General features: G+C 30.3%; 1 protein-coding gene across 1 annotated transcript; it reads right to left on the bottom strand.

Annotated features, from left to right (window-relative positions):
• Positions 1 to 1,777: 1,777 nt before the first annotated feature.
• Positions 1,778 to 8,472, bottom strand: LOC123205599 (myb-like protein X). The gene is made up of 3 exons (XM_044622589.1): positions 7,778 to 8,472; positions 6,937 to 7,681; positions 1,778 to 3,078 (listed from the first exon to the last, which is right to left on the bottom strand). The coding sequence occupies exons 1-3, from the start codon at positions 8,107 to 8,109 to the stop codon at positions 2,017 to 2,019; spliced, it is 2,139 nt and encodes a 712-aa protein (XP_044478524.1). The 5' UTR covers positions 8,110 to 8,472; the 3' UTR covers positions 1,778 to 2,016.
• Positions 8,473 to 10,480: the final 2,008 nt, after the last annotated feature.

Raw genomic sequence — 10,480 nt, 5'->3', positions numbered from 1 at the left:
ATAAAAGTAAAAATAATAACGGGTAATATGATCTTTTAGTGGTGTAACACTATGTCAAGACATTTTTTCATCAGTAAAGTTAAATTTTGGATAAAAATTCTAGCATCTGTATTCAATGGAGAGGAATTACTTTCCCTAAACTAGGGGTGGAAAACTGTAATTTACTCTATAGAAAATTTGTGTAATTATTAATATTTTAAAGTAAAAATTCGGAAAATATTGGTTATTGTTAAAATACTACCTTGATCTTTTTTTTTTTTTGGTCACATTAGACAATGTTTTATGCATAATTAATTACTTTTTTTTTTAATTCTATTTAACTACCAAGATCAAATTATCATAACAAATTTTTTTAATGTCAATTTATTGCATATAATCTGTTATAAGAAAATGAAAATCTTCATTGATCGGTTGAGCTTATCTTACTTAGTTAAGCATGGAAAGAGCAATCAAATAATAAATACTTATTCAAGAATTAATAATAATATATTATCATATAATTAGATAATATTTTATTTTTAATTTAAAAATATTTAATAATATAATATCACATTATTATTATTATTATTATTATTATTATTATCATCTAAATTAATACTCATTATAAATATATATAGTTTTATTAGAACTAACAATAATTCAAATAATAAAATTATGTGTATCTATTTTGAGTATATAAATAAACATATATTTGATATATATCTTTAAATGATTGAATGATTTTGAATTAAGAATAAAATAATATATAATTATATGATGACACATTATACATATATTTATTTATATATAATAAATAAATATATATAATATTACTCTAATTAAAAATATGATATTAAATAGAGTTAATTACATTGTTACCATAGAGGTTCTCTCCCTTAAATAAGAAATTGATTACATTTAAGAATTTTAAAATTACAAGGTGATCAACTTTATTATCTAAATCCAAATTCAAATCACTTGATCAAAATTGTCCACCAATGAAAAACCAGAATGCCTGCGAGTTATTCAAAATGTTTTTTTAACCCTTGAATAGTTACTTTTAAGTAAAAAAATATATAATTAAGAGATAGTAAAAAAATAAAAATAAAAAACTAGAGGAAAAATATTTTCATGCCAAACTTCCGGGGTAACATTGTCATAAACCAGTTTATTTCACGAGGGAATTTATTTTTATTAATTATGAAGCGTCTATTTTACTGTAAATTAAACATCCAATCCAACTAAAACTTTGGTGATATTAATCAACATAATTTAAATGAAAATCATTAATTTTGTATTATTAATGGGTTGGTAGTGTTTATATACAGATAAAGGAAATGATAAATTATGTATACATATTTTTGGCACATAATTTGAGTACATAAATTATATTTTATTATATAATTGAATGATTTTAAATTGAAGATAAAATAATATTTAATTACATAATATGATAACATATTTATCTGTACATATGAATTATGGACAAATATATATATATATATATATATACATAACATTGCTCAAAAAGAAAATGCCCATTTGAATCATCCAGTTACAAACATTATTTGATTATATAGACTTATGTGAAATGCTTTCTCAACTCCAATTTGATTCCAAAATTAAATAATGGATTTATTATATTAATGGAAATGAAATTTGGAGTTTGCCTTCACATCAAGAAGCAAGCAGCAAGACTAGGTAACAATTTCGGAAGGCACGGTAAATTACCGTTGACTCCATAATATTATCCAATGAACATCTTGGTCTTTTTGTTGATTTTTGATTAACAAAATACTTCAAAAATAAATAAAAAGCCTATAATTCATTTCTAACTCTACACCTGGCGGTGGTGTATATGCAATGGCTGCCACAAAAACATTCTACGAAACTCCAAAATACAAATTTCTTTTTCAATCATTCTCCCCATTCCAATCCTTTCTCTTTTTTTCCTCCCAAGTAAAACACTAAACTGGAAAATAAATTTAAAACAAAAAAACAAAATTCCTAATAATATACATTATACAATAATCACTTTCACCTCCTTGTTCTTTTCCTAGATCTGGTACTTCCACCGCCCACTCCAGCCTCACTCTCACCATTGTCTCTCCGTCTCTTTTCTGCCATCTCTGGCAGCCTCACCGCTACGAATTTTTTTGGCAGACTTTCCGACACCGATCTTTTCGATGGCCGGCCAACCCCTCTCTTCGTTCTTCTACTTTCTTCTCTCACCCCTCTTCCCATTGAACTCTTTATAACCCTATCTTTTCCTACAACTCTCTTCTTCCCCTTCCTCTTTTTTGCCTCCTCTTTTACTCTATTATCTTTGCTCTCCTTCTCCTCCTCCTCCCCCTCCTCCTCCTTGTCATTGTCATCGCCACTGTCGTTTTCCACCACTTCACTGGGTGAATTTTGCTTCATTCTTTTCAAGAAGCTTGCTGCCCCTTGCTTCTTTCTCAGGGCAATCTCTTTCTTCTCCATCTTAACCTCTAAGGAATCATGAGAGCTAAGCTCATTACCACCATATTGATGCTTAACCTCTCCTCCTCCCTTGCTGTTAGTTCTCAAATTTCTCTGCCCCGAAACCGATCTTTCATTACTCCTATTCTTCTTTATACCCTTCTCCTCAATACCAACAAAAGAACCATTGATCTTCTTCTCAGTCACCTTCGCTTTTTCCTCGATTTCCCTCTCCTTTTTATTGCCTTTTCTACAAGCAGCATTCTCCAAAGCTGCTTTTGCAGAGCTTCGCTTACCACACACCACCATGGTGGAAGCTCTGCTAGGTTTTGAAAGTGCGACAGGTAGTTCTTTTCGAGGTTTTTGCTGCTGTTGTTGTTCAGGCTCAGGTTTAACAGCAGGAGTTTGTGGTTTCCTTAACTTGGCAGTCATTTCCTTGGTGACAAGAGCCCGAAGTTGTTGTGCAGCAGCATGTTCTTGAGAGCTTTGTCTGACGAATATTATGAAATTGTTGAACAAGAGTAAGAGATCCCTGAAGAATCTTTGAAAACAGTCAGAATAAAGTCCTCTGTCAAGCCTGGATTGAATTGTTTGAAGATCTATGTGTTGCCTTATCAACTTCTTGTACCTTTCAGATTCCTGCAATATATTTTACCCACATCTTATTCACATTCAAACAACTGATAATTGAATGAACACGCACTAACTTTACAATTAATAACTAATAATATCAAAAATAACAAGCTTTTGACAAAATTCGATATTGACACATAATCTACATTCTATCATGATGTAACTTATATTCTAATGTTAAATTCAAATAATTTAATCAATAACTAATAATTTAATCAATAACTAATAATAAAATAAAGCAATCAGCTACACAATCATATGTCCGGGACTTTTAAAACTCCATTGATCTTAAATAAGGAATCAAATTATGTTTGAAGTGTTAAAAGGGTAGCTTAGCCATTGACTCATGTTTAGTTGGAGCAGAAAAGGAGGCAATCGAAATGTCCCGCGTGAGGAAAGAAACAATGAACGAAACCTAAGAACCATTCAAAAGGAGTCACTCTGCCAGTCAGTCAGTAAGTAGTAATGTAGATATAACGCTTCCTCCCCGTTACAGTATCCGGACTCCGGATAGAATGAACAAACGAAAGTTTCTCTTTCATAAGTAGCAGTTAGATGTTATGTCATCAACTGCACACAATTGTTGTACAACTAATAGCGGACCCCACTTTTAAGCCCATGACCAATCGATTTTACCCCTTTTTCTTAGGTATTAGTTCAAATTAAAATAATAATTATTGATTAAATCTTTTTAAACAAATTTTTAGTGAATTCACCCTTTTAAGTAAATTTATTTTTTTATTCCAGTAATATTTCTCTATTAATTACCTTTTTATTCAGTATATTTTTCAAAATGATTTTTAGTTAGCAATCTTTTTTTCCAAACATACTCTTGTATCGTTATATTGATAATAAGTTTGATAACGTATAAATCAAATATTCGTAAAACTATTCAGAAACAGATTGATTTTTTGGTGTGATTGTTGATATGTACAAGTTGAAACGAAAAAATAAGTATAAATGCGAAAAATGTGACTATAAAAAATGTGAGGGCAAAAAGTGCATGTGTGAAAAGTATAACTGTGAAAAGCACGAAAAATGCAAAAAATACAAGTACAAAAAATGCAAATGTGAAGAGTGTGTGTGAGCACGAAAACTGCATACAAGTGCGAAAACATTTCTTGCACTCATATTTTACTATAAATATATTAAAATATATTTATATTTATATTTTTTAATAAAACATAAATATTTATATAATAAATATATTCTTATATAAATATTATATTATATATAATATATTATAATATAAGATAATATTTATATTAAAATATAAGTGCAAGAAGTACATTCATACTTTTCGCATTACTTTTTGCTCTGATCAGAACATATCAACAATCAAACAAAAAATCGACTTATTTTTTAATAAGTTTATGAATGTTTTAATTTATAAGTTATCAAATTTACAATCAATTTAATGATATTGAAGTATGCTACTAACAAAAACGCTACTAAAAAAAAAACACAATTGAAGAAAGATAATTCCCATAGACAGATATTATTGGAATAAATATTGAGTTTGCTTAAAAAGTAAATTCAATAAATGTTTGTCTAAAAAGATTTAAGTGCAAAATTTTAAGTATATTTTAATTAATATCCCAATTTTTTTATAAATAGGATTTTCGCATAAAGAAATGATAAAGTATATAAAGTTTTTGTTAAGTTTCTAATTCAGATAACATTGCTAGTATGAATGATTTTTTTTATATTTAATTTAAAATTATATAATTATACAATTAAATATAGTCTCGTATAATTTTAACCTAGATCTACACCTCATACTCTCAATCCCGGAATTGAAAGTATATATTTGAAATTAATAAAGTAAAATAGATGGACAATTCATCGACAAATGTCAGTTCCTAACAATAGAATGTAAAATTTAGTCAAATTTTCTCCGACCCTAAATTTTCTTTTTAAAAATTTTAGTGCTTTCAAATAAAAATTTTGAATAAGTGAAATATGTATATAGAAATTTTAGTATACATATTAACTAACATTTTTCACTAAAATATTTTAACTTAATTTTTTTAAAAATTATTTTAAATAATGTTATATATATTTATAATGAATATTAATTTAAGTATCAACAATAATATAATAAAACTATATGTATATACTTTTAAGTACATAATTATATATATATATAAATAATGTATTATTATATAATTGAATAATTTTAAATTAAAGATAAAATAACACTAATCATATAAAGACATATAATTTATATATAAAATTATATACTTAAAAAAGCATACATATAATATTATAAGTTATTTTAACTTAATTCAAAATTGATCATAATAATATGTTATAACTAATTAGATGCAGACACATAATAACGGATATTTAAATCAGTAGTTGTTATAAATGTTGTTACTTTTATTTTTTTCCAGATCTAATAATCAGAATCAAAACCACACAAATGTTGAGTATACTCTACATGCATGGACGAAATGGTGATCCGACCTAAGAATTTTTTATCTTACATGCATGCACGAATCCATGATACGACCCATGAATTTTTCAAGCCATTGGATTCCCCTAACTGGAACGTCAATCTAAGAATCGGTACTTACCAAAGCAAACCATGCAAACAAGAGAAGGAATACGATGGCCTGTGGTTCCCACTGCTCCAAATCCTAAACAAAGTGTGCTTTTATCTGTTCTAATTTCTAAATATAGCAAACCTTGGCGGCCGAAGAGACCAAAAATACAAATATCACCCAAAGACATGTAGAAAAGGCACAAGCTTCTTTGGCTTGAAAGTTACACATGCAAAAACACTTTTTTTCTTATTCATTTATTTTATATTTTATCTTATATTATTATATATTTGTAATTTCTAAATAAATGGCCAAAAGATTAAAGTAGGTGAAAATTTCATGCTAATTTTTATAAAATAAGATTTTTAATCGTAAATGTTTTAGAATAAGAAAATATTTTCATATATTATATCATCTTCTAAAACGGTGGCCTTTAATGTAACAAATTAAAAACAATTATTCTTATTTCTTTAATTTATTCAGGCCAAATGACTTCTTCTGATTCAAGGTTTGATAAAAGGATAAATTACCACAATTTAAATTTCAAAAGACCAAGTTCTCACATATCATCCAGTTATATAATGAATTCAATTTAATTTTCTCCTAAATGATTATTTTAACTTTTTATTGAATTGCAAAAGTACATTAAAACTTAATATAAATGTAAAATTGTAATTTTATTCTTACCAATTAAAAAATTCATCACTTAAGACTAATTACACATATATTAAAATTTTCATAAACATTCCAATTTTTTTTTTTTTGAATTTTCAAAAATCCCTTTGAAAGTATTTATTAATTCCTTTAATTTTTCAAAATTATATTTAATTTCAAACATACATTATTTTGAATAAAAAATAAAATAAATAAATCCATGTAAAATGATCTTATTGTCTTTTTGCGTTAATATGAGTGAGAATATGAAGTTTTAAAACTTAAAGAGACCTTTCAAAACTTAATGATAAGAATTTGTGAAATATCTTTTGGCCATTTATTTAAAAAATCAAAAGTTAATACTTCTTTTTTTTTGTGTTAGTCAAAAGTTAATTCTTTACGCCTACTCCATATATCATTGTTTTCCAAATTCGTAGTTATTCGGGACCCACTTCCATATATTGAAATGCATCCCAGCCATAGCTTTTAAAACCGACCATTGCATTTGACAAAAAACTCCCCAATGATATTGGTCGTGTTCCGGTTATGCGTGTTCGTTAGTTGGAGTCTAGGCTGTAACATATGAATTTTCCTTATTTTGAAAAAAAAAAAAAAAGGAAAAAGGGATTTAATTTAAATTGTTTTAATTCGAACTAGAATGTACCTGGCTCCGAAGCCGCCGCTCAAAGTGTAAGCCGAGCCATTGTGACCGTATGATATCAAGAAACCTAACTAATGGCTCAGATTTCACAGCCAACACCTTCTTCGTGGCGGGAGAAACCTCCACAGCATCGGGCTCCTCGACACTACTACTACGACGCCGTTTTTTATTCTTTGACAAACTAGCCGAGCTCTGTACATCACTTGTCTGCTGGGACTCCACCCCAACTTCTTTTCCCTCCCTGTTTGAATCGTCCCACAACTCGTTTGACTCACTGAGTCCACTCGTTTTACCATTTTTATGAACAGTTTCCATTTTCTCCTCCGACACCCTTTTATCTTCATCCACCTCACCTTCTTCTTCATAGTCCTCGTAGACATTTCCGTTTGATTTACCGTTTGAGGACCAATCTCGATCCCGGTCTGGTTCACTTGCGGTTCGAAACGGAACCGGATCGTTATCTCTGTCCGGTTCAGATTTTACTTTCGGTTCTTTCTTCTTCTCTCCTTCCGCGACGTCGTTTTTTTGTTGTTTCCTGCGCTTAGTTTCCCCTGCTTTTTGACTCATGGAATTGGATTCGTTGAAAGATCGGTTCTCGCGCTCGACGGATTCGTCGCCGTCCGCGGAGGAGAATTTACCAGCGGTGATCTCCAGCGAGGCTTTCCTTTCTCTCTCCAGATCTGCTTCCTCCGCCTTCAAGCTCTTCTCTCTCTCCTCCTCTAATCTTTTCACCTTCAATTCCAAAGACCTGCAAGAACCGATTATAAAATAACGACACATCCTTCCATAGATCTCAACGAAAACTGAAAATCTTTCACTCTCAGATCTAAGAAAAATGAATTACACAATCGAGACGTTGTGTCGTTGAACCTCGTCGCGCAACTCCTGAACGCGAATTTGTCTGAGCTGGTCAACAAGCGGAACCAAACTAGTTGATTCGGCTTCGTTTGAAGCCATGAACCGTCGCTTAAGATCACGAAACTTGTTCTTACAGCTCTCTGGAGTGAGCGACGCCAGGCTCGAACTTCTGTTGGCTACTTCCGTAGCTACGGAGTCCCAACTCTTGATCCCGTGACGGTTCACGGCGCACGCTAACAATAACTCCTCCAACGTACCCCACCGCTGCTGTTCTTGTTGCTGTTGCGAGGACGACGTCGTTTCGTGTTCTCTAGCCATGGAACGAAACTAATTCCACTACCACTAATGCCACGTCGACGACGGTGCTCATCTCATTTCATAGCGTCAGTTCAAACCCTCGTCTTCATCATCATATTAATCTAAATCAACTTTTGCTTCATCACCATATTGATTAATCGTTTTAGGGTTTTGGCCTTGCCGTTTTGATTGGGTTCTTCTATTCTTCTGTTGTTTTTAATTTTTAATTTTTGTTTGCATATATTTCTTTCGTTGTTGATGATATGTTTTATGTTTTTTTTTATTAAATGAAAAATGATATTTGGCGATTAATGTTTATATTTATAGATAGCGAAAGTGTGTGTTGCGTTGTGAGTTGTGGCCTCTGTTTCGATTTTTCTTCCTCTTGGCTGCTCGGGTCTGGTCTGTTTTTCATTTCGTACCAGTTTATTGGGTTTCATGAAAGTGCTAAAATGCCCTTATGAGAGTACAGTTAACTTTAAGATCTTTGATAAAATTTTAGAGGGGGAAAAGAGTAAATTTCATTTGTTTCAATATATTTTTGGCCAAACGACTATTTCCCATCCAAGGTTTAGCGTTTTCTCAAATGTCCCCCTTTTAACTATGGAAACACCAAACACCCACCCATGACCGATTAGATTTAACAAAACTCTAACGGTAGTAAGGGTAAAATCGTCATTTTTGTTATAATATTAAAAATAAACTAAAATATAATATAATTTTGCCCCCCTAAACTTTAAAAACTAAAATTTTCTCTCAGCCTAAGTTTTAAAAAATCGCAGTTTCACCCTAGGGTTTGGTTTTGAAATCTTCAACGACCTCTTCGGCTCCGTTGCCGACGGCCTCTCCCTCCCGAAGCAACATCTCCTTCCGACGATCTCTTTCCTCCCATTTGGAGGTCCGATCGACGTCGAGACTCATTGGGAGATGAAGAACTTCGTCAGGGAAGATGAAGTTCTTCGTCTTCCTAGACGAAGATGACGACTTTGTCTTCGTTTGGGAAGACGAAGAACTTCGTCTCTCAAGGCGTCTCTGGCACCGATCGGACCTCCAAATGGGAGGAAAGAGATCACCGGAATGAGAGGTTGTTTCGGGAGGAAGAGGCCGTCGGTAACGGAGCCGGAGAGGTCACCGGAGATTTCAAAACCAAACCCTATGGTGAAACTGTGATTTTTTTAAACTTATGCTGAGGAAAAATGTTATTTTTTAAATTTTAGGGGGGCAAAAAGAGATAAAATTTTTAGGCGTTAGAGTTCTGTTAAATCTAACCGGTCATGGGTGGGTGTTTGGTGTTTCCATAGTTAAAGGGGGGACATTTGAGAAAACGCTAAACCTTGGGTGGGAATAGTCGTTTGGCCTATATTTTTTACCAATTCCATTTGTTTATTTAAAAACTTTGACTACTGGTTTCATCTATTAGTAAACGTTAAAAAGATTTTGAAATCAGACTGTCATACCAACTATATCACAAATCACACATCTATATATAAATGTAAATTGTTCTATTTTTTAAATTAAAAAACTTTGGTTTATGGTGTCATTTCATTTTTATTTTTATTTTTAATGTGTACAAATTTTTAGTTTTAAATATAATATATAATGCAGCATTAAAGAAAATGATAAGCTTTTGTGTTAAAAGTAGTTTAGAGTAATATATTTTTAATAAATATATTTGTTTTTACTCGTTTTTATTGATTATTTGTCTACTCTCACTTGTAGAATATATGTAATTTTAAAAATAAAAGTGTTATTTAGATTTAGATTTTATCATTTTAAATCATTTTTGTTTATAAATTAGAGAAATAAAATGTCACAGCTGTAACATAACACATGCCACGTCGTCTAGTACATCATGGGTTGGAGTTTTATATGGGACCCATTGTAATTTGATTTGATTATTTTAAATCTAACAAGGCCTTATGTGATCCGTTTATTCATTTTGCGACACTGATTTCGTCACAGACGTCTGAGATCGCATGTTGATCGTTGATATTCCTAATCGTATGTTTGAAAGATTAAATTATACATAAAACAAAGTTTTAATTTAAATAAAATAGACAGATAATATGATTAATATTAGGATCAATAAAAAGTACAAATCTCTATAATATATTATTAATATTTAAAGTGTAAAGAAACACATGTCAATTTTGTTGTTACTTGAATATTTGTAATACTCAGAGCAGCATAAATTATTGAAGGGATATTATGTATATAAATAATATATATAATTTTATATATAAATAATAATATATTATTATATAATAAAATAATTTAAAATTAGAGATAAAATAATATTTAATTAAATAATGATATATCATTATTTATACATAAAATTATATATATTATTTGTATAAAGGGAAAATGACTATTTCCCACCTATTTTTAGGCC

The sequence above is a fragment of the Mangifera indica genome, unplaced genomic scaffold (assembly GCF_011075055.1).
Source record: "Mangifera indica cultivar Alphonso unplaced genomic scaffold, CATAS_Mindica_2.1 Un_0010, whole genome shotgun sequence".
Lineage (NCBI taxonomy): Eukaryota > Viridiplantae > Streptophyta > Magnoliopsida > Sapindales > Anacardiaceae > Mangifera > Mangifera indica.
This window is presented reverse-complemented; position numbering and strand designations above follow the sequence as displayed.

Bases quoted from the DNA above. Each gene is read 5' to 3' on its own strand.
- LOC123205599 (XM_044622589.1), bottom strand. From the start codon at position 8,109: ATGGCTAGAGAACACGAAACGACGTCGTCCTCGCAACAGCAACAAGAA. The intron at 7,682-7,777 runs GTAATTCATTTT...CGGTTCTTGCAG, and splicing joins CGACACAACGTCTCGATTGT to GTCTTTGGAATTGAAGGTGA. The intron at 3,079-6,936 runs GTACATTCTAGT...AATATATTGCAG, and splicing joins AGCGGCGGCTTCGGAGCCAG to GAATCTGAAAGGTACAAGAA.